This window comes from Patiria miniata, unplaced genomic scaffold, assembly GCF_015706575.1.
Source record: "Patiria miniata isolate m_02_andy unplaced genomic scaffold, ASM1570657v1 HiC_scaffold_5, whole genome shotgun sequence".
In the NCBI taxonomy this organism is placed as follows: domain Eukaryota; kingdom Metazoa; phylum Echinodermata; class Asteroidea; order Valvatida; family Asterinidae; genus Patiria; species Patiria miniata.
Genome location: NW_024037072.1, coordinates 39,421,899 through 39,446,954, shown reverse-complemented (window position 1 = coordinate 39,446,954; position 25,056 = coordinate 39,421,899). Strand labels below are relative to the sequence as shown.

At 40.0% G+C, this 25,056-nt stretch overlaps 1 protein-coding gene across 3 annotated transcripts; it reads right to left on the bottom strand.

Annotated features, from left to right (window-relative positions):
- Positions 1-17: 17 nt before the first annotated feature.
- LOC119741760 (arginase, hepatic-like) lies at positions 18-22,679 on the bottom strand. Of its 3 annotated transcripts, none has more exons than XM_038217644.1 (10): positions 22,616-22,679; positions 22,382-22,455; positions 20,793-21,065; positions 19,299-19,371; positions 11,573-11,682; positions 7,145-7,470; positions 4,678-4,782; positions 2,274-2,350; positions 1,612-1,671; positions 18-1,115 (listed from the first exon to the last, which is right to left on the bottom strand). In XM_038217644.1, exons 3-10 carry the CDS (start codon positions 21,009-21,011, stop codon positions 955-957), a joined length of 1,131 nt encoding a protein of 376 aa, XP_038073572.1. In that variant the 5' UTR covers positions 21,012-21,065; positions 22,382-22,455; positions 22,616-22,679; the 3' UTR covers positions 18-954. The 3 variants fall into 3 exon arrangements, with proteins under 3 accessions (XP_038073572.1, XP_038073573.1, XP_038073571.1); XM_038217645.1 differs by having other exon boundaries at positions 22,418-22,455; XM_038217643.1 differs by having other exon boundaries at positions 22,382-22,679.
- Between the last annotated feature and the right edge of the window lie 2,377 nt (positions 22,680-25,056).

The window sequence follows — 25,056 nt, the reverse complement described above, 5'->3', positions numbered from 1 at the left end:
ATTGGACTCGACTCGACTCAACTCGACTACACTGTGACTCGACTAACCCTTATTGACTCGAGTCACTGCTTTAAAATGAAATGACTCGAATCAAGTCACAAAAATCAGTGACTCATTACAACTCTGGTCTTCCGAGATAACATTTCAAAGAAAGACGTCTCTCTGAGATGTAGCTTCAGAGAAAGACTTCTTAAATTATTTCAGCATTCCTACCATTCCATCTTTACGTGATAATTTATCACGAAATCTCAGAAATCAGGATGGTCACTTTAAGCTTCCGTAATTTGCTGATATTAAATTACATCACTTCAAAAGTGTCAGATTATCACTAACTTTGGTAAGTTCCAAAAACAGTTACTCCAGCCATGATATTTGCATTACGATTTATATCCAATAAGGCAAATGGTGGGAAAGACCTACACGTACAGTCACCAGTAACAAAAAAAAAAAAAAATCGATTCTCACATCACATTTCAACCTTTTGAACAAATATTGCTTCCACGGAAGGTTTTCGAATTTGACAGAACTCAGTTCAGAATTCCAACTTCGCATGTGTACATCAAAATATGACAATATTTTAGCTTACGCTAAAATACGACAGAAAAAAATGTACATGAGTTTATGTCGGCAGTAGTGGCCAAATATGCAGTCTGCAATTTTCCTTGTAGATGGAATAAAGTCCCTACATAAGTGGAGCAAGATTTTTTAGCAGTTTACATACGCTGGAAGGAATAAAATTGTGGGGTCTTGATGTACACATGCGCAGCAGAACTGATTTATGGACTCGGTGCACAAGCCACTTCCCAACAGTGACAGAGGAAGTAAGACAGGCTCTTGCAAGCTGGGTACAGTTCATGCACGGAGCCCTTGGACGGTTAAAATTGACAGTACCTGAAGTACCTCTGCAGAACCGCCCCTCGCTCGTGATAGCAGTGGCCTCTGTACAGCCCCTCATTAAGGCTTTGGTAGGTGGTAGTCTGGAGGCACGTAGCCCATCCTCGTCTCACCCAGCGCAGCACAGATGATGTTGACGGCTGCTTTGGATGTCTTCTCCTCTTCCATCTGCGAGCCCAACTCTGGGTTGACCTCCACCACGTCTATCATGTTCACCAGACCTATTGAAAAGATATGGAAAACAGGAAAGGGGGAGGTCTTTATGATGTTGTTCTATTTGGGGGGGGGGGGTTAAGGGATTGTCAGGGTTTTCAATGGAATAAATACAGGGCGAGTAAAACAAAACCGAAACCCAAATGTTGGGACTATTGTTTTAGTGAAGTTCTGCATGTAGCACTTTCAAAATCTAGGATATGAAAGCCCAATTCACAAGCTTTCTTTTAGTACAAGAATCGTTCAAATCACTCATGTGATTCAATCCCAAACCAGGCAGACACGTCGATTGGGTTTCAAGTCCCTTTCTGATTCCATGGGTTTCCATAAAGGTTTCATCCCATCTCTGAACAATTGTTCATGGTCATCTCCCTCTATCTTCTTCAACGTTTGCGAGCTACACATGTAGTAATCCTTGGTGTCATTACCAGAAAGAATTGAACTAAATCACTCCCTTTTATCCTAGTGCAACTGTGCTTCGATATGCATGTAAACACAACCAACCTGTTGTTCCTAGCTCCTCTGCAAGATACAGGCCTTCCCTGTATGTCAGACCACCAAAACCTGAAAATGTTGAACAACAAAATCACTTCAACTGATCATGAAATATTATCATCAACATCGTTACCAAATATTGCCAGTATGACCATTTGAACTCATGCAAAAATACACTGCACCAAAGAAAACTTATGGGCAATTCCACGGTTACTCACGTTACATTTTTGATGTACTTTTGAGTTTCCTTGGGCTGTAATTACCTTACTGAAAAGGTTTAATAACTGTTATCCCCATGGTAGATAGAGTAGACCTTGACCTACCTAAGCACCAAAGATGACATCCAGAAAAATGTGTTATGTATGATACACAAGACGCACAAAATCGGTTACTCAAGCTACGAAAATGTAACGTAAATAACCGTGGAATTGCCCTTATGACAAACTATTGATGAAATCATTCTGTTTGACATACTGGCTGACTTTGCTTGACTGCAACAATGAATTCGTGTAAAAAAAAATAAGACCGTTGCCAAAGACCGATAATGCAACTATCAGACAAAACAGCACAAAATCATGCACTGTACAAATGAGTGTGATGCTGGATCCGTCCCATCAGCGTGCTCATGCATCAGCATAATTCCACATGATTTACATTGGATGTGTACTTACATGGTGTTCCTGTGCTTGGAGCTACGTGGGGGTCAAACGAGTCAATGTCAAAGCTTAGATGAACTGGTCGATTACCCCTTAAAATATAAATAAAGCATACATGTACAAAAACTTTTACCAATCTCAGAAAATATTCAATCAGGATACTTATGACCCAGCGTCTGACTCCAATTGTGATTACATCAGAATGTCACATTTGGTGTGGATTTGTGACCAGCATGGAGCTATATTAAAATTACTAGAGCGCTAACGCGTCATTCTGCACGCGGAGACGCATTGAAGCCGTCTTGGGCGCAGACATTTTGAATTCATGTGCGTGTTTGTAGAACATGTAACATAACGAAATTAGATGGATTGAATTTTGAAAGTGTACTCTACATGCAATGCGCAAGTATAGAACATGCGCAAACAACTTAAGCACGTCATTGACGGTTCAAAAAAACGTGACAGCAAAACGCATCTGCAGCGAATACGCGCACGCGTTGCGCTGTTTGCGTACAGCAAAATGACACGCTCATTTGCTGATCGTGCGTTTCGGTTTTGGGCGTATTGGCTTCGAAAACACACCGGTATGGAATACAAACGCAGATATGCAAATAGCCTTACAAAAGCCGTACAAAATTTCTATGTCTCCATAGGTTTGTGCACAAACATGGATGCGCCCAGCAGGCATTACTTTGTACACGAAGTTAGCGCTCTAGTAATTTAATATAGCTCTATGGTGACCAGTCAGAAAGAAGTGAATGTACATGAGTATGATGAAGTCACAGCAAAGCTGTTACGATGTCCTCACAAGTCATCCAGTCTCAAATCATGTAAAAAAAGTAACAGTGACAAAGGCATACTTTTGTCAATGTTCATCTTGTGTTACTTATGAACTTACTTGTGGTTTCCTTGTAATATAATAATACTAATTTGGGGGCCAATCATCCTTACTCGCAGCTGAGAAGTTTAATTGCGAAGGACGCGGCTACAACGTGGTTGAGCTGAAGGCATGTAAAGGCACCTTAGGCTGCAGCCATGCATGTCTGACCCATGCTGTATGGAACATCGTACAGCGGCATGGCTTTGATGCCGTCCATCACAAATGCGTCAAAATATGGCTTTTTCGTCAAGATTTAGCGTGTCAAGATGAAATAATATCGTGTGTATATAACCATTATATTGTGCAGGTAAATGGCGTGTGTAACACATGTATTATATTGTGCGTATCGGGGGCTGAAAAACTATACTGCGTGAATCATTATACTGTACTGACACAGCTGGATCGGTTACTTCTCCCACGTGGTCTGGGTAAAATTTCCCGTTTCGCAAGTCCAAGCACGGACGGGATCACATTTGACCATTTTTCAGTTTACCATCGTCTCAGTAAAACCTTCCAAAAAAAAGGCCAGTGCAGACACGGCTTAAGACTCGGTTTCACAGATTGTCACCAACATTTATGCTTTCGTTAGTTGTTGACAAATGATGATCAAATAGATTTAGTATGCTAAAAATGTTGCATTTACATCCAAGTTCAAGCCTCAAACACAGACATGACAGAGGGCAGAAAAAACCTGAATGACCATCACATATAAAAAAAGGTTGCCCCTGAAATTTGAAATGGAACTGTTTACCAGTGTTGTAGTCGAGTATTTTTTCCAAGTACCGAATACTGCCGAGTACTTAGGTTGCCGAGTAACTGTACTCGCATATGGTCCGAGCTGGGAATCAAACCCAGGCCACATTGGTGGAAAGGCAAGCACTTTACGCACTAGCCACCCATGTCACCTGTGAATACTTCAACTCGGTTTCACAGCTTGCCTCCGACATTTATGCTTTTGTTAGTTGTTGACAAATGATGATCAAATAGATTTAGTATGCTAAAAATGTTGCATTTACATCCAAGTTCAATCCTCAATGCGGAGTGGAGGAGCTATGTGCTGTGAGGGGAGCGTGGCGGAAAGCAGTCCATGAGGGAGCAGATGCGGCGGAGAAGAAGTGGCGCAAGGAAGGACGGGCGCGCCGAAAACAATCAGCCCAAGGAGCGGTAGCATGATCCCCATTGGATCTTATGCGGCCAACGTCGTAGTTGTTGACAAATGATGATCAAATAGATTTAGTATGCTGAAAATGTTGCATTTACATCCAAGTTCAATCCTCAAACACAGAGGGCAGAAAAAACCTGAATGACCATCACATATAAAAAAAAGATTGCCCCTGAAATTTGAAATGGAACTGTTGACATGTCCAACCCTTTTTTGCATAAAAGTCTGCAAGAGCCAGACATAAAATACTAATATAGGTATGATGTGTACTTCACTCAACACTACATTGATCCAATTGGACATAAACTGGGATTCTTTTCACATATGTGACTATTATTGTTATCAGGTATATTTGCCAGTGAAACCAAAATACTTACTTTGGGTTGATTTTCTCTAAGGAGCGACTTAACGTCTCTGCCACGCCTATCTTCTCCACGTCATGCATGGTGAAACATGTGATTCCTTTCTGCTTCATGATGTAACTACAAACAAGGACAAATATCGATAATGAAACATGATTTCAGATTCTCCATGCATTTTGGGTTTTTTTTCAAGGGAGAGAGGAGCTGGATTGACTTGCTCTGGGGCCGAAAGTTATCTCTATAGTGGCTCTGTGGTAAAGCCCCTGTCACATAGTAGCGAATAGGGCTAACTTATGCCTAGAGTACTGAATTTTTTTCTCGAAATTTGGCAAAGTCCAGATACGCTCAAATTCTCGGCCAATTTTTTTTTTTTTGCGAACTCCTGACGTATAAGACAAATGGCCAACAAATGAGGAACGGATGCTGAGCATATAACTAGCGTCCATAGTAACGAATGACAACACATGCGTAGCGTCCATCCAATGAATGCTGAACGTACACAACGAATGGCCAACGTATGCCTAGCGTGCTGCAGCTGGTCACATGACGTGTCTCCGCTGACCCATAAATACGCTCTCCAAGTCCACGTCGTCACACTCGTTAGCCATTCATTAGACAAACTCTATACATGTATACGCTGGGCATTCGCTATTATGACAAAGATCCTTGGGTTGGATGTACATGTCCGAACAGCTGACGAAGAAGCAACCTACACCCAACGCGCGAAACGTTCACACAGTGAATGCTCAACGTATACATAGCGTATTGATCACTACGTTGTCGCCACTCAAAATTTTCCTAGACCCCAGCACACCTCTGCGAACCCCTACGAACCGCTAACGAATACAACTTATGTCAAACGTGTCACGAACGAATGACAACTTACACGAACGTACACCCAAATTTCAAAAAACGTCAGGGCACACGTTAGCTGTATTTGCAGCAGTGTGACAGGGCTTTTGATGTCAAATGTGAGGCGTTCTGGCAAAATGAGACAGAACTGGGCAAAGGTCAAAATGAGAGTTTGCAGGTAGCAGGAATGAGAATAAAATTCCCCTTCCAACACCATTTGTTGCACTTCAATCTGACATTCAGATGACAAGTTATGGCTGATTAAAGTTTACATTTATCGACGTGTAAAAACAAGTAAAATACTGAGAAAAAGCCTACAAAGTCTTGAGTTTTGGAGTCATGAAAATGAAAGGTTTTCTTAAAAACACTGAAATAACACAATTTTAATACTATTTCTTTACAATGTGTGTAGTAGATATATCAAACATTACAAATATCAATAAATGTGATGTCAAAAAAAATCATCCCCATTCGGATTGTTTGCATATTTTTCCACTACGACCTGTGCCCAGTTCCGTCTCATTTTGCCAGAATGCCTCACATAAATGTACATGTATGTTTATGTCATCATTATCCAGGTCGAGCCACTCCTGAGATATTTGTCGAATGTGAAAAGGCCTTCAAAAACATGGTCCAATTGCTAACTATTTAGCAACTGTTTTGTCTCATATAAAAGTTGATCAAATGAGGGCTCTAAATTCACCCTGCTTTCCTAGGCTTGTGTGCCTTGAGGTAATTTAGAACTGAATAGAATCATTTCCTAATATGGAGTGTGAATTGCAACTCAACAGCGGATCTAGAACGTCCACGATTGAAATTTGTGTACAAAACCAATGCAAGCTGTTGAGTACAAACAAAGGAATGAGGATTAGGAACAATGGGGGGTCCACGATTGCCGGTGTTTACGAAGATGGGTGAACGTTTAAACACTGCATTATGGGGTACCTGAACAACGGGAGGTACCTCACAAGGAATGCCCACCGACTTGCGGGGTACCGTTTTGGTACCCCACAAGTTTTTCACGAAAGAGATATATGGATTTTACTCAAAAACTAGGAATTTCCAAGGTGGGTTGATCCGTCGCAAATGGAAGAGTTTTAGAAAAGGGATATTTAGTCCAAATTTCAGCCCAGGAAATTAATTCTGGTTAAAATAAGAGCATTTTGAAATTAGTGTGCCACATTGCAAAATTTTAGTACATGAGAACAAAGGAAATACCCCTCTTCTATGCCTGTGTAAGGGTGAGTATGTAAACACCGGCAATCGTGGACGTAGGACAAAAGAATTTGGGCGCAAACAATACGTCCACGATTGACCGAACGTCCACGATCTCAAATCGTGTACAAAACCAATGAGAGCTGTCGCTAAAAAGTTAGAGTACAAACAAAGGAAAGAGGATTAGGGACAATGGGGCGTCCACGATTGCCGGCATTTACACACGTGTGTGTGTGTTGGGGTGGGTGTATTTGTTTTATGGCACACTACGGTATTTTCGTAGGCCCTCAAATTGTTGGTAGGCCCCCTATTATTTGTAGGCCCTATGCACAGTGCTTACTGTGCCTATAGGATAATCTGGGCCTGCCCAAATGTTGGAGTCACCCAATTCGACCTGCCTTTTTTTACATCTTACCTTTCGCACTCGTCCAAGTCTCGGATCCCAATATAAGCAATGTCGTTGACCGACATACACGGCTTGACCCATTCAAACCCTGGTATGGTAGGCATATAGTCCCTCAACTCATACACCAGGAATGACAGCACCATACCGTGGAGATTTCCCGAGGGGGATACCTGGGGTAGGTTGATGTCGGCATGGGCGTCGATCCACACCACGCACATATCGGGCTCGGCCTGGGCGTGGCCGTGCAGCGATCCTATCGTGAGACTGTGGTCCCCGCCCAGCGCCACACAGGCCTGGTCGTGGTCTTTCATGATGCTGTAGACAGTGTCCGAAAGCTGGAAAGGTAAATTGTTGAGAGACACGATGGTCACACTAACGCTGTGTGACAAATCACCTTGAGCAAAGACTATGGCACCAAATATAGGTATTAAAAGATAATTTGAAAGTCGCGTTCCCTGTGCTATTTTTGATTATCATTCCAAAAAAAGATTCCTTTTCTAAATTTCAATTTTTTCTAGCAATAGGCCTACTTATTGGCTTTCCAATGAGACATGGACTGAAATGCATATTCAACAAACGCCGGTCTGAAATGCATGTTCAACATTAATCCAGTTGAGCATACCGAGTGCCACCATAGCTGATGTTGAACAGTAATGTACATGTATGGCTGGGGCAACCAACTCTGCTCAGCAGTCGAGGGTCCCCCACCAGGCACCAGCCATTTACAGTGTATCACTCAAATGAATTTTCACAATATTGGCATGTGAGACAGAATTAAAGGGAATGTACAACATTTTCTTTTGCTGCAATTTTCAGAAATAAATGGATTTGGAGGATTAGTATGTTAAATAAAATATTGTTAAACTGACTTGTTTCATGTTTTGGGCTTGTAGACATGGTAGATGTTGGAAAAACCAAGAAAACCTATCATGTTCTTGTAGTCTGGTTTCCTGACCCCACTTAAGATGAAACGAAGCAATTAATACACTTTGGGGAATTGTAAGGTCAGAGAATCAGTCTAGCAGGCTTGTACCCCTTCACAGGTGTGTGATCAATTGCAAAGAAAAGTCAGAATAACTAAATATGAAAAATTAAGAACAGTTTTTGAAAAAAGCCAGTTTTCTCCAACGCTGGTCGGCAGTTTTTCTTGAAAATGTCCGCCCACCGGGAGCCACGATTTTAAGGATGCTTTAGACTGTCAGTCCCTAACAATTCAGTAAGGTATTTCGTGATAATTTGATCATTTCGTTTTTTGATGTTTGCAAATGTTGTATTTTCCCTTTAAAGGGAATATACATCATTTGCTTTTGCTGTAATTTTCAGAAATGGATGGAATTGGGGGGTTGGAAATATAAAGCAAATATAGTTACACTGACTTTTTGGAGGTTTTGGGTTCGAAAGTGCTATAAAAACCAAGAAAAACGATCATTTTCCTGTAGTCTGGTCCCCTGACTCCATATAAGAAGAAACAGAGCAGTTTACACACATTGGGGAATTGTAAGGTCAGGGAACCAGTCTAGCTGGCTCGTACCCGTTCATAGGTTTGTAATCGATTGCAAACAAGTGCAATGGTCAATTGGGGCCAGTATTTGAAAAAAAAAGCCAGTTGTTTCCAACGCTGATCGGCCGATCAGCGTTGGAAATTGATACAAAAATACCACTTTTCTTGAAAATGACAGTATACCAGGTGCCATAATTTTACAGGATGCTTTAGACTGTCATTTACCAACATCCTATTAAGGTATTTCGCAAAAACTTGGTAGTTTTATTTTTCGATGTTTGCAAATGTTGTATATTCCCTTTAAGTGATGCACAAACTCTACCACATGCTTGTGAATACTGAATGCATAGAATAGGTTTTCAATATTAATTATACAGGGCTCTTTGTGTGTGTGTGTGGGGGGGGGGGGGGGGGGGCTGTGCGAGGTCATTTGAGGACAGGGAATTATTTTTGGCAAATAACACTTGAGAAAGTTGTCAACTCCTAAATGCAAGTACACATTAGTTTCTACAATATGTTGAGAGCAGTCAAAACAGTGTCATAGGAATTTATCAGCCCTTTCATTGATGCTGGCAAGTGACTTAAGGCAAAGATGCCTCAGGCACAAAAGCAAGTTGTCACTCAACAGCACCATCAACCACATCACGAACCACACTTGTTTTAAATCGAGATCCCCTGCGAACTTTATAAGTGAACCCCTGACCCTAGCAAAGTGCATTCCATTCCATTGACCAGCAAAGCCCATCAGACTGAACATGCGCAAAAGGCTTGATTGTGTTCTGTTTACCAAAACCATCACCATGAATGCTCCATAATATTATGATCCACAAAACTGATCAAAATAAGTGAAAAAATAAGTTGCATGGTGAATTGATATTATCAGGTATAGAACTGGAGAGTAACAAAAAGAGGACATTCCAAGTACAGGTGTATGAGACATTACACAATATTTTTGTAACGACAAAATCAGCTGAACCGAGGAAAAGCTGCATGCCTGTATTATTGGAAAACCTTATGTTTAAAGGGAATGTACAACATTTGCTTTTGCTGCAATTCTCAGAAATAAATGGATTTGGAGGATTAGTATGTTACAGAAAATATTGTTAAACTGACTTACATGTAATTCTATTCTATCATATTCTTGTAGTCTGGTTCCCTGACCCCCACTTAAGATGAAACGGAGCAATTAATACACTTTGGGGAATTGTTAGGTCAGAGAATAAGTCTAGCAAGCTTGAACCGCTTCACAGGTGTGTAATCAATTGCAAAGAAAAGTCAGAATAACTAAATATGAAAAAGTAGGAACAGTTTTTGTAAAAAAAGCCAGTTTTCTCCAACTCTGGTCGGTCGACCAGCGTTGGAAAAATACAGGTTTTTTTTAAATGACAGCACACCAGGAGCCACGGTTTTAAAGGATGCTTTTAGACTGTCATTCCCTAACAATTCAGTAAGGTATTACGTGATAATTTGATCATTCCGTTCTTTGATGTTTGCAAATGTTGTATCTTCCTTTTAAACATGAGGCTCATAATAAATTAAATTCTTGTTTTCTCTTGTTGACTTTATCATTTCCTCAAGTTCCTTTTTGGACAAAACCACATTTATGATACCTAACCAAAAGAAGAATGGAATTAAATGTGGCAATATGCCACACTGAATTAGACTGAGACAAATATAAACATGTCTTGGACGCAAACCTAAACGAAATGTATTAGGCCCCAAAAAAATAATCGGTCTCTGGTCAGACCTAAGTTCCGGAATTGATGCGGCGACACTTTTTTTTTTTTTTTTTTTTTTTTTCAAAGCTTGAATTGTACAGACAAGGTGGGTACTATTTTGCTTTTTTGTGTCCTCATTATACATTGGTGTCCTCCATAATTTGCCTTGGTGCCCTTTATCATTTGCCTTGGAGCAATTTCCCCATTCCTTGGTGCTCCTTGGTACACAAATTTGAGGTGCGGCAATAAAGGGTGCTGTTGTTGCTTCCGTGTTAATTTGAAAAAAAAAAAAAAGGTTGACGCACATGATTAAAATCAAGGCGCGCGCTGACCAGAGACCGAGGTATTTTTTTTTGGCCTTAGCTTATTATTCAGGATGCAGTCATCCAGTTATCCTTCGCATGCCAAATTTCAGAGCAAAGAGGATGCACGGCTGATTTGATGCCAGTACATGTAACAAGTATTGAGAACTTTATTAGCAAACATTAAAAATGAGTGGAAAAAAAAAATAAAAAATCCCCCCCGCCCCCCATTAAAAAAAGACATGTACATGTTTGCTGGAGGAATAGCTTTTGATTAGGCTTTCCAAATTTGGAAAACGCACAGACATCAGTATTATAATAGCTTTTGGTTTTGAAATCATATCCGATTAAATCTGATTCCATCCAAGGTTAACTGAATTGGCCAATATGCAATTAGCAGCAGAATGAGTAGTACATGTGCTAGTCTGAAAATTTGGGACTCTCAGCACTGTGTACTTAAGAGAGTCCCAAAACGTCAGATAATAAAAACATACAACACAAGAAAATAGACTGGCATATGAAACAACCAGTCCAACACACCTTTAGTACTGCATCAATCAACTACGTTAAAAGAAACATCCGGTACCTTGTCTCTATTTCTACACATTCTCCACAGTCATTTCACCAGACTACTAAAGGGTTTATCTTTTCAAAAAGTTGGACATGCACCAGTCTAGTCTTAGGCTTCAAATTGAAGTCACTTGGCTGCACTCTCAGGTGCAAACAATTGAAAAAAAGTCTCCTTTAAAAATTGAATTGAGACCTCAAACTTGGCGGTGAAATACTGATCACCCTTGTCTTCGACTCATGAAAATTTGTCAGAATTTTATCAGCTAAACAGTGAGTAAAGTTTGGCTGAATTTGTTTTGTATGGTTTTTTTTGGCACTCAAGGTCCCAGTCTGGGGTGATGCATACCTTGTGTAACGCTCCTCCTAGCGTCCTATTACTCTTCAAGACTCCCGTTTGGACCTTGTCTTCTTGGACTGACTCGTATTTCAAATCACCATGATCTACAACATTCAACCCTGGCAAACACAAAGAAGAAATAAGAGGCAACAAATTTAGACATTGAAAGATTGAATATTTCACTTAATGCGATATAAACTTGGCATTCATATTTTTTTGCTAGGTATAGGCCTAGTGGAGCTGCTAAGCGAAAAATCGTGCACTTTGTGGTAAAAGCATGAAATTTGGCATGTGTGGTCAAAATGGGCTAAAAATCATTTTAAGATCGGGACCCATCCTGGATCTTGCCCATTTTGGGGGCGGAGCTTGATTTTTCAAAAAAGGGGGTGCAAACAATACAAACTCATGAAAACTGTATTTAACATCAAATTTCCTTGTTTTTTTACGCTTTGAAATAAACTTAAACATGAAATAAGACATTCTAGCATTCTAACACCTGTTAATTTTCCACCCATTTTGTGGGCGTGGTCTAAATGTTAAAAGAGGCGGTATATATTAGCAGTTTGGTTCTAATATGGAAAACGTCATTCAGTTTGGTGGTAAAATTCTGAAAATTGGCATGTCCAATTGAAATGGGCGAACATAATTTTTTGAGGTGAACGCATCTGGGATCTTGCCCATTTGGGGGGCGGAGCTTGATTTTTCAAAAAGGGGAGTGCAAAAAAAGAAAACTCAGAAAACTGTATTTTACATTCACTTTGTAAATTCTAACATTCTAACGTGTTATTTTCACCCTTTTGCGGGCGTGGCCTAAATATGTAAAGAGGCGGTACATTAGAGCAGCTTGACTCAAACTAGGGAAAATCATCATTTTTGCTGGTAAAAACACAACTTTTCTATCGGTTAACTATGTTTACCATACACTGTAAAGATAAGTTTAAACGGTTGCAAGACTAATTGTTGCCCTTTAGGGGTGGAGCTACATTTTAAAGTAGGCGGCTATAAAAAAAATCATATCTAAATTGGTATGATTGTCTACAAGTAACTTACACAGGATGAGTCAAAAAAAGGAAACCCAAATGGCAGGACAAAATTTTTTAATGAAGTTCTGCATGTAGCACTTTCAAAATCAAGATATGAAAGCCTAATTTATAAGCTTTGTTTTAGTACAAGAGTCATTCAAATCACTTATGTACTTTGCAAGTTACAGAATTTTAAACACAAACACCGTCTTAAAAGTTCTGTCAGCAAAACGAAAACAATTCACATATAGGGGGATGCGCTGGAATTGTTTTCGTTTTGCTGAACGAAGACACACCATTTTTTGTGATACGTGGACAGAACTTTAAAACAGTGGTTGTGTTTAAAATTCCGTAACTTGAAAAGTACATATGAGTGATTTGAATGATTCTTGTACTAAAAGAAAGCTTATGAATCGGCTTTCATATCCTAGATTTTGAAAGTACTACATGCAAAACGTTATTAAGAAAATGGTCCCGTCATTTGGGTTTCCTTTTTTGTTCACTCACCCTGTATACTTACAATGGCGGCATTTCCTAATTGTGCATGTATTATAAACACTATGGGGATCACAAGGAGAGGGAGGGGAACTAGGGGCGGCCCAATGAAGGATTTCTTGAAAGTGCTCTTCTAATATGTTTAATATATATATATATATATATATATAGGCATATAAACATAAAAATGTGCACAGAATATACGTCCATTCAGGCGCGGTTCTAGAACCAATATTTTTTTTGGGGGGGGGGGGGGGGCTAGCACGGTGGATCCAGAACTTTTTCAGGGAGGCGTGCTGAAATGTTGAACGGTTATTTTTTCCAGACACTTAGGCCTCCGAAAATCAATAGGTGGGGAGGGGGGGGGGGGGGTTCATGCCATATTTTCAATGGGGAGCGCCAATAAAATCCTAAAATCATTCACGCTATATTAACTAATGTACCCTTGTCACAGCTATTTCTTCTTTAGGGGGAGACCGTTCGCATGTACATCACAATCCTTCTTTATGCTAATGCAATTTCTTTTTTTACGGAATTTATTTTTGGGGGGCTAGCGTCCATTCCTTGCAGTGTATACTGTTGGATTTATATTAGATGGATGTTGGGACTTGGGGGAGTAATGTGTTACTGACTGAAAAGGAGGGAATAATGTTGGGTTTTTTCGAGAAATTATGTAACTTCTTAAATAATGCATTAGCAATGTCACGAAGCCTCACGAAGTCATTATGTTTTTCTATATAATATCTAAGGGTAAGTTTGGTAAAATTTGGATGAATGGTTTTTAAATTAAAAATAGTCTAACTTTCTTTGACGTGCTAGGGGGTGCCCTTTCAGGCGTTTTTATGCCCCGTGGCGAAGCCGAAGGGGCATACTGTTTCCGCCTTGTCCTTCCGTGGGTGGGTGGGTGTGTGAGTTTGTCTTACATTACCTATGTGGACTTGTGAACAAAAGATGTCCACATAATGCAGGTTGTGTTAACGTTATGTGGACTAAGCCGTGTCCACATAACGTTTTGCCCTTTCTGGAAAACAGGTTTAGAGGCATTTTTGGGTTAGGTTTATCCGTAGCAGAATGAAGAGAAACACTATAGGGAATCATAGAAAAAAAATTGGGTTGAAAGAGTTTTCACAGTTTAAGTAAAGTTATTTTTTGTACCGAGTTTTCTTAACTACACGAAAACAAAGGAATGTCCACACAAGGTATGTAGCGTAAACCTGGGTGTGTGTGTGTGTCCGGACAAATCTTGTCAGCGCGATACCTTGAGAAATACTTAAACATATGAACTTCAAATTTGGTTCGTGTATTGTTCTTGGTAATCCTAAGAAGCCTATTGCATTTGGGACCAAAAGGTCAAGGGTCAATGTCACAGTGGCTGAAACAATAGAAATTTTGTCAGCGCGATAACTTGAGAAATACTTTACATATGAACTTCAAATTTGGTTTGTGGATTGTCCTTGGCAATCCTAAGAAGCCTTTTGCATTTGGGGCCAAAAGGTCAAGGGTCAAGGTCACAGTGGCTAAAACAAAAGAAATTTTGTCAGCGTGATAACTTGAGATATACTTTACATATGAACTTCAAATTTGGTTTGTGGATTGTCCTTGGCAATCTTAAGAAGCCTTTTGCATTTGGGGCCAAAAGGTCAAGGGTCAAGGTCACAGTGGCTAAAACAAAAGACATTTTGTCAGCATGATAACTTGAGAAATACTGTACATATCAACTTCAAATTTGGTTTGCGTATTTTTCTTGGTAATCCTAAGAAGCCTATTGCATTTGGGGCCGAAAGGTCAAGGGTCAAGGTCACAGTGGCTAAAACAAAAGAAATTTTGTCAGCGTGATAACTTGAGATATACTTTACATATGAACTTCAAATTTGGTTTGTGGATTGTCCTTGGCAATCTTAAGAAGCCTTTTGCATTTGGGGCCAAAAGGTCAAGGGTCAAGGTCACAGTGGCTAAAACAAAAGACATTTTGTCAGCATGATAACTTGAGAAATACTGTACATATCAACTTCAAATTTGGTTTGCGTATTTTTCTTGGTAATCCTAAGAAGCCTATTGCATTTGGGGCCGAAAGGTCAAGGGTCAAGGTCACAGTGGCTAAAACAACAGAAATTTTGTCAGCGTGATAACTTGAGATATACTTTACATATGAACTTCAAATTTGGTTTGTAGATTGTCCTTGGCAATCCTAAGAAGCCTTTTGCATTTGGGGCCAAAAGGTCAAGGGTCAAGGTCACAGTGGCTAAAACAAATGAATTTTTTTCAGCGCGATAACTTGAGAAATACTTTACATGTGAACTTCAAATTTGATTTGTGGATCGTTCTTCGGTCATAGGCCTATCGCATTGGGGGTCGAAAGGTCAAGGGTCAAGGTCACAGTGGCTAAAACAATAGAAATCTTGTATTTATTCTGAGATCATAGGGATTAGGGATTAATTCATATAAAACCTACACGAACGTGTTTGCTTAATTTTCATTCATATAGATGCGAGTAAATGCTTCAAAATTGGAAGTAAAAGCAAATGCCATGTTTTACTCATACGAACATGGTATCATTTGTACTTTATGAACTTTGTTAATATTGTAGCGGAACAGTTAATATTGGCGCGCTAGGTTCACCGTAGTTTAGTTGGTTGGTACGCGGACTTCTGTCCGTTGTACAGCGCGCGAGTAGCGTGGCTGGTTGGTACCCAGCGCGGGTATATAAGCGCGTGTCGCGCGCGCACTCACTCTCTTCCATTTCACTCGTCCATGGATTGCACTCTCCCATTGCACTGCTCACGTTGTGTGCTTTAGCTGTTAATTGTGGCGCGAAGCGTAGCACAGTTCCCGCTCAGAGACTTGGAGTTGCTGGAGCGTGTGTAGTACAGCTGTGGTCAGTCTCTCACTCAGGTTGGTTGGTACGGGAAGCATTCCAGTTCTTGACGATTATTGGAAAGGGGCCAATTCTTACAATTGAGCAGGACACACCTAAGTAGGACGCACCTAAGTAGGACGCACCTAAGTAGGACGCACCTAAGTAGGACGCATCTTATTGGGTCTCCAAGTGGTTATAATAAAGCAGTGAAGCCCTAAATACCCGAGTGTCTGATCTATTCATTGGACGTTAACCCTTCCCCAAGTGTGTTCGTGAGGTTTGCGGGAGAGCGCGAGTGAGTGTGTTCCATGAGCGCCTGGCGGTAGACTGCCCCAAAACGGACCTGTTCCCCTGGCCTTCCCCACAGCCGCTCGTCGGGTCGGCAGAGAGCAATATCCAAGGCATCGTCGACACAAGACCGCCACAATATTAATTTTTCGCGATTAACATATAATAAATGCTGTAGCTTTTGCGCAGAATTATTTGCGCAGAATTATTATAATTTCAAGGTTGCCCCAACCCAGCCTTGTGAATGACAAGTGCATATTTAAAATCTGAAACATTTACTCCTTTATATTCATACGAAACGTACAGATGGGAGTAATGCAAATGCCAGTTTTTATTTATACGAACTACCGTATGGTATTATTTGTACTTTTTCACGATTAACATTAATAAATGCAGTAATTTTTGCGCATAATTATGTGCTTTTATATTTTCAAGGTAGCCCCAACCCAACCTTGAAATATGACAAGTAAATATTAAAAATGTGTAGCATTTACTCCCTTTATTCATAAGAAACGAAGTAAACGCTTATAGTGTAGCAAAAGCTTAAGGTAAAAGTAATTATTTTCAGAATTTAGCAAACGGTTTTTAGTAAAAGTGTTTGCTTAATTTTCATTCATACAGATGCGAGTAAATGCTTCAAAATGGTAGCAAAAGCAAATGCCATGTTTTATTCATACGAACATGGTATCATTTATACTTTATGAACTTTAATAAATGCAGTAATTTTTGCGCAGAAGTATTTTACTTTATAATTTCAAGGTTGCCCAAACTAGCCTTGTAAATGACAAGTGCATATTTGAAATCTGAAGCATTTACTCCTTTATATTCATACGAAACGAAGTAAACGATAAATAATTTTTTTCTGGTAATGAAACCAAGGATCCTCAAAAGTGCATGCCCCAGGCACTGTAGCTCGCAAACCCCCCCCCAAAAAAAACGTAGAGAGAAGACAATGAGAAGAAATTACAGTTTTAGAAGTGGGAGGAAAACCCCAGAAGAATAGTCTGGGGAAAACCCACGGAATCAGGTAGGGACTGAAAACCCAATCCACATGTAGACCATGGGTGCCGATGCACAGCGCATTGTGCACGTAAACGGCATTGCGTTCGTCGCGTTTGATGCGCTTTTTTTGTATCTGTCCTCCAGCACGTGACCCTCCCCGGTGCCGCTTTCCGTTTCGGTTATGATAGTTTTATTTTCTGCAAACTTATAAACATGTAAAGCTTTACATTTTGCAGGCCATTTACTCAAGAGCAAATGGTTTTTAGTAAAAGTGTTTGCTTAATTTTCATTCATACTGATGCGAGTAAATGCTTCGAAAGTGGTAGAAAAAGCAAATGCCATGCTTTATTCATACAAACATATATGGTATCATTTGTACTTTATGAACTTTAATAAATGCAGTAGTTTTTGCGCAGAATTATTTTGCTTTATAATTTCAAGGTTGCCCCAACCCAGCCTTGTAAATGACAAGTGCATATTTGAAATCTGAAGCATTTACTCCTTTTTATTCATACAAAACGAAGAAAACGATTATTAGGCCAAAAAAGGCTCTGGTTTCTGGTATGCGCGCGCGTCGCCATAGCCATGCGCGTCGGCAATGTAAGATGATGTCTTTCAATGTAAGATGATGTCTCAAACCACCAAACTCACTGGTTCGACTGGAATCCTGCTGCTGCACAATTTTAACGTGTTATTTCTCATAAAGTTATTTCTCATGTCTAAGTTTATTTCAAGCATGAAGAACAAAGGAAAATGGATGTTAAATACAGTTTTTCTGAGTTTTTTATTTTTTGCACTCCCCTTTTTGAAAAATCAAGCTCCGCCCCCCAAAATTGTGCAAGATCCCAGATGTGTTCACCTCTTAAAATTATTTTCAGCCCATTTTTAACTAGACCTGCCAATTTTCAGGATTTTACTACCAAACCGAATAATGTTTTCTATATTAGAACCAAACTGCTAATATATACCGCCTCTTTTGTACATTTAGGCCACGCCTACAAAATGGGTGTAAATTAACTGGTGTTCGAAAGCTAGAATGTTATATTTTATGTTTAAGTTTATTTCAAACCATAGAAAAACAAGGAAAATGGATGTTAAATACAGTTTTCATGAGTTTGTATTGTTTGCACCCCCTTTTAAAAAAAATCAAGCTCCGCCCCCCAAAATGGGCAAGATCCAGGATGGGTCACGATCTTAAAATGAATTCTAGCCCATTGGGACCCCATCTGCCAAATTTCATGCTTTTACCACAAAGTGCACGATTTGGGCCAAAAATGGACCTAAGCAGCTCCACTAGTAGTAGGCCTATTCCTTCATCTGTAGTGTAAGCAAATTAAAAACTCAACATTTTGTAGTGTGAATCATAAGCATGAACACTACTTGCAGCGACGGATCCAAAGGGGGATGCAGCCGGAAAAAGCCCCCCTTTGTTTTTCACCATTTTTTTTTCTTTCTTTTTAGGAGGTACGTCTTGTCTTTTTTCTTTGTTTCCAACCTTTCTTCTGCTGTCAACTGGTTATTTAATTACTTCAAAGACGGAAAGTTTCACCCACATGAGCAAATATATTCTCCGCTTGAATGTTTAGGTTTCGCCTCCATTTTCGGCAAACAGCCCCCCCCCCCCCTTTTCCCATAAATGCTGAAGATTTGAAGTGTTAGCACAATGTTCGAATTATTCACTACAGTACAATGCTGGACAGAGCCCACTGATTTGAAGTTCCTTATTTGTGGTCACTTGTATCAGATGCTCAAATTGAATGGTAAAACCAAACAAAATGTTAATCTTTAAGAACTATTGTTTATATCGGTTTTTGTTACCGCATTATCTTTAGCAATAAAAGGCCCATGTTCTTCACTTTACATTTTAATACCTTTTCAATTCAAACAGCAAATAATTTTAAGGTTTTGTTTTTGCACCAGTCATGGAAAAAAAATTGCTTTTGTAGTTATACTTTTTGATCAAGGGAAAATGAAATCTAGGTAGAAACTTTCTTGAAATTTGAGCATTGAAGCATCTATAGGCCTACATCATGAGTCAGCGTGATGCTAAATATGTGGACTGTGTACTCACCCATCTGCTTAAATCTTGACATCAAGCCAGCCTCTCTTATAACTGATGGTCCGTACATTACACCCATGTGGCCCTACAAATATAAAAGTCAATGTAAAAATTTCATTACCCCTCAGAATTCTTTTCCTTTTTTGTTTGTTAAACATTATGCTTATGTTGTGGCTCAACCAAAATTTATGTCCATCATATGGTCTCTATATGCACCCTGCAAAATGCAACAAGATCCAACAGAAGAGAATAAGAACCCTGTTGAATGCAACAAATATGCAATGTCCAGCACCTTTTGTTGCATTGTGCAGTAACCCTAACTGCCCTGAATCCTTCAAAATCCTCTTTGCAAAAGTGGAGGAATTTGGAGGATTGAGGTTACATGGCAAAAGTGCGTTACTGATTTTGTAGGATGAACTTTGTCAAGGTCTAGGGCCGGACCTTGTGTTGTTTTTGCTCAGCCATGCATAAATGTAGGCCTGGATTATGTTTGAAATCCTCCGTACTGCTCCAGGATGTCACTGCAGGCCAAGCCTCAACATATTGACAGTCACTGTCAATATTTTGCAGGATTCAGGCAGTGGTCTCCCATCCACGGACCATATTCAAGAAATAATGGAGGAATTTGCAGGATTGAGGCTACATGTGTATGTTATTTTTCCATGAGGCCAATTGAAGGAATTTGCAGGATTGACTCTATATCCTAGCAAAAAGGACTAGGGAGTTAGGGTTAATAATTACCGCACTTTGTACAATTGTAGTTTAGGCCTATACATCTACCCTGCATGTACTGGTGTTGGCTGGTACATGAACGTAGCTTGAGTAACACCAGCCCTTACGCTCCCGGCACTTGGAAATACCTACTATACTCGCTAATTTCCAAATGCCACGAGCACGATGAGTGTTGGAGCTAGAGTTATTTGGTTACACAGGGCAGAATTGTTGGGTTGGGGTTTTTTTTGGGGGGGGGGGAGGGGAAGTGGTATTGGGAGCCTCAGATTTTCAACGATAAGTAGGATGTTAACAAGAATTTGACCAAAAGTAAACCCATATTTGGTTCGTGCACATTCCTCACAATTCATGTGACACAATTTGCCAATTTACCATAACATGCATAAGGCTAGCTTGTTCTGTTTCATGTCGATCATTTGCTTCGTGAATGACTGCTGCATGGTACGAGGTATGTTTAATCTCATCTGGGTTTGGCTAATAGGGGACAGGACCATTTTAGTGGAGGCCAAATTTGATGGCCTCGGCCGTTTTTGGACCCTGGATACAAAGTAGATTGACCTCCAGCTCTAAATGTCGAATTACCAATGAGCGTTGGAGCTGGAGTTTCTCAAGCTACCATAAAATGGTCACCTGACCAATGTGGTCACCTGACGAATGTGGTCACCTGACCAAAAGTCATGCCTCAATTGGTCAATGCGCAAAGTTTGATTGACAGACACACATGAAAGGGTCCATCCTCTTATAAAACCGAAGATTTTTGCAAAAGCCGCTAACCTGTCCTTCATGGATGGGCACACCAACAACCCCGATGTTCTGCCTGGTAACGTAACCTGAGCTCAATCTTGTCGAGGACCGGAAGACATTGGAGTGTATCTTTAGACATCTGTGTTTCAACCCAGTACTTTTCATCAATGCAGACCTGTGCATCGCTGTCTTGATGCATGTGGTGCTGCAGGTTGCACGGTTGAATGCTGCGATAGAGATGCTGGCCATGGTAGTTACAGAGTCCTTCAATTTGGTATCTTATTTAAGTAGCACTGATAATCACTGGGGAGAAAATCAATACCCAAATCAAAAGTGCAAGATCTTATCTGTTTTAGCTTATTTTTTAATGTGACTGCGCTCTTCATGAAACTCAACAGCTCATTTAAATTAAATACAGGCCCTTGTAACCCTTTCTAACCCTAACCTTCCCAAATCCTCTAAAATCCTCTTTGCAAAATTGAGGATTTTGCAGGATGAGGATTTTGCAGGAAGAATACATATGGCAAAAATGTGCAACTGATTTAAAGGATGCGCTGTGTCAAGATCTTGGGCCGTACCTTGTGTTGTTGATGCTCAGCCTAGCTGTGCATATATTTAGGCCTAGATAATTCAATATTAATGTACTTGAAATCCTCCGCACTGCTCCAGGATGTCACTGGCTCTGCCTCGACATACTGACAGTGGTTGCTGGAGAATTTTGCAGGATTGAGGTAGTGGTCACCCCTCCAAGGACCACATTCAAGAAATAATGGAGGATTTTGCAGGACTGAGGATGTATTTAAGTTTTACATGGAGGCCGTTGGAGGATTTTCAGGATTGAGGTTGCATCCTAGCAAAAATGCCTGGGGAGTTAATAGGGTTAATAAGAAATACATGTACAAAGTTTTGTCAAAGGCAGCAGGAGCCTGTGTCCAGTTCCTTCCCCTCAGATTCATAGTCATACATGTGGGTCGGGGTTGGGCTTACGTCATCCGGTGAAAATATCCATGTGTATTCATTTGCACACCACTTTTCATCGGTTGCTATGTTTTACAATTTCGGACTTTATTTCCCTTTAAAAAAAATCCTCCAGAGCCACGAATCAGAAAAAGTAGATAAAATACTCTGCGATTAACTGTAAGATTCGATTTAAAACAATAAAAGAAGACAATTTTTATTTTTGGGACACAAAAAAATTAAGTTTCAAAAACATCAGTTCACGCTGGGACTCGAACTCGAGCAGCATTGCTGCGAGGCGGGTGCGCTATCCACTACTAGCACTACGCCATGCATTCGCCCGACGAGAAATGATAATTTAATATCTTATAATGGTGTAGGCCTCCTCGATCGTTCACATGAGCAAGGGTGCTATACAATCAATACAATTTTCTTTTTTAGGCCTTGTTTATTTATCAATTTTATTTTAACATTTAGTTTTGATGAACCCCCCCCCCCCCAAAAAAAATCTAACCTCAATTTCAAAATTTTAAAGCTCCTATCTAATACTAGGCTTAGCCAGCTGCACTTGGTAGCTCCATGGAGGAAACAATGAATTCATAAATTAATCACAACCTTGCTTGAGGCTTCATTTACCAATGTTTACAAAAAAACAAGCTTACCAGTTTTGCAGCGCACCCTACGCAATTACGACTCACTTGATATTGCATCACCAGACATCACGATTCACATGTCGCTGTGTAGTAAAAGACATGAAAAACTGAGTGAAAGAGACAAACTAACGAACTCTGTTGCAAGTATGAAACTGAATTAAATCACCAACATTTTACACGTTACTTATACCAGTCGCAATTTTTTTTTTGGAGAGTCACGCGATTCAGAACATGACCACACACCTTCATAAATTGACCAATGAAAACATCAAAATGTGACGAGCCTCTTGCCTTGGCTATTATAAAAGTAAACAGATAACGAATAAAACAATGCATGTATACGCGGCGACCAGGGTGACCGTAAGGTCATGGCAAAAGTCTGCTAAATGCACTTCAAAAATCTGTCAGATTTATAAAAAATCTGCCAAATTCCCCAGAATTACTCGAAATACACAATAAACACTTAAAATCACATGCAGATGTTGTAGTATTGCCTTAATTAAGGTTCAAATTACAGTATAAACAATCTATAGCCACAAAAAAATGATGTTATGAAATTATTGCGTAAATTTCAGGCAAAACAGGCGTCGATCAGGACGAGGTCCGGTTCTCTGTGAACCTCAGCACCTAGACCAGCCAACCTGTCCCATTATGTATAGGGTTTGTTTGAAAAGATTAAAAGTTTTTTATACAAATGTACCATTTTTTTTCAAATTTGCTATGGTTTTCTGTCAAATATCCATTTTTGCAGACTTCTGCCAGAAATCTGCCAAAAATATCCATTCTGTCAAATTTTCTGACAAACTCGTTTTTAACCAAAAAAATCTGTCAAAGTTAGCCGAAAATCGGCTAAAACGGTCACCCTGGCGGCGACGAACCGATGGAGCGGCACCTGTCTGATATGAATACAAGTTACCTAAGTGAACGCGAGAAATTGTGGTCTGGTTCCCAGTACATAAAAAATAGTGCACGTTCAACGTGTTGGACAGGGTGGCGATATTTTTTTTTCACAACTATCTGGGGTACTTTGTGCGCTTTCCTATGGGGCTTGGTTTTTATAACCAGGCTTGAGTGCAGGCTACTATTTTTCAACTTGGTACGGATTTCGGACTTTATTTCCCTTTTTAAAAAAATCCTCCAGAGCCTCAGATCAGGAAAAGAAAAAAGGAAATTGCTGCTATACAAGTAGTATCCGACTGAAAAATAACGTTTTTAAGATTCATCTTAAAATTGTTGAAAAAAAGAGCAAAATCTTTATTGGCAGAGCGAGGAATCGAAATCGAGACCTCCGATCTAATATTAGCCAGCATGCCTAACCACTAAAGCAACGGCGGTGCTCGAAATATCCCTGCAATTCATAAATTATATACTTTCACACATATGTGGAGAGAGTATACGCGCGCGCGCGTAGGTAAAAGGTAGAGCGCCGCTACGCGGCGCTCTACAATCCTATAACCGTGATTCAAGTCGCCTGAAAAATGGGTACCCCAGATAGTTGTGTAAATAAAATATTCGCGACAGGCGGTTGCATGTACTAGTCTTCATCCAAGACGAGCATTGCGCAGAACGACTTTAGTGTAAATTGAATTTTTGACCTTTGAAGATAAAGTCACTTTTGAGATTATTGGGGCGTTATTTCCATGGAACGCTCATGTCCGTAGTGTGACCCTCCGTATCAAAGATAGCGGGATGTACTATAGGCGCTATCTCGTGCACGTTTGAATCAGTTATTGAGCTGAGATGGTGGTACAGCCTGCGTAAGTGTGCCGGACGTAAAGGATAAAGCATATGCGTCTTTTTGCCATCTCATCATAGAGTTACGTTTTGCGTTCAACGTCAAAGTGCCATAATATTGCATTTGCAGACGTTATCTTAAGATGCACCCTTTTACTGAAATAACTTTTTTATCATATTTGTGATATATATCATGGTAAAATGGTGCACCTGCAACTGGTTTAAAATTCCTGTTGATTTCAGAAATCAAAACAGTACTAATGACATGAAACAGAAATCATATTATTTACAATCTGTGGTAGAAAAAAATTGGTTCCGTAAAAAGGAGAATTAAAAAAACAGGTCTTCAATTTTAAATCTAACTTTTTTTCAAAACTTTTTTTAAGATAGGCCTTAGTACACACCGGCGTGACTTGATCGCTGCACAATGAATGTAGGCCCTCAGTCAACGTCAAACTACTTTCTTGTGACGTCCAAACGGCGGTTGGTTGGTGACGGAACCGCGGGGAAAACCGCAAAAAAAATTAACACTGGGATAAACTTATTAAACTTGTATGCATAGGCGTGAGTGCTTAGTGGCAAAAGTGCAAATACAGACACAGGTAGGGTAATACGAGATAATCGACTATACTAAGATTTAGTTTAGATCAAGGGAGTCGTGCGCCCCTTTTTTAATTGTTTACGGAGATGGGGTTCACAGGCGCGGTCGACCCCCCCCCCCCCCTGCTGTGACACCCCCCCCCAACGGAAAATTATAACAATTAAGTGGTTTAGTTAATTTTCATATTTTTGCCTTTGTTTGCCTTTTCTTTCCAACAAATCTGAACTAGAGCCAACAGACGTGTTTGTGATAATCGAGAAACGGCATTTACCACAGCAGTCTCTGATGAAGGCCATCGATGTCTTATAAATTGTAACAAAAAGCAATCATCGTTATGTTGAATTTTTCC

Coding starts and splice junctions, on each gene's coding strand:
- LOC119741760 (XM_038217643.1), bottom strand. CDS start 21,011: ATGGCCAGCATCTCTATCGCAGCATTCAACCGTGCAACCTGCAGCACC. Junction 19,372..20,792: donor TGCCCATCCATGAAGGACAG/GTTAGCGGCTTT, acceptor TTATATTTGTAG/GGCCACATGGGTGTAATGTA. Junction 1,116..1,611: donor AGAGGAGCTAGGAACAACAG/GTTGGTTGTGTT, acceptor TCTTTTCAATAG/GTCTGGTGAACATGATAGAC.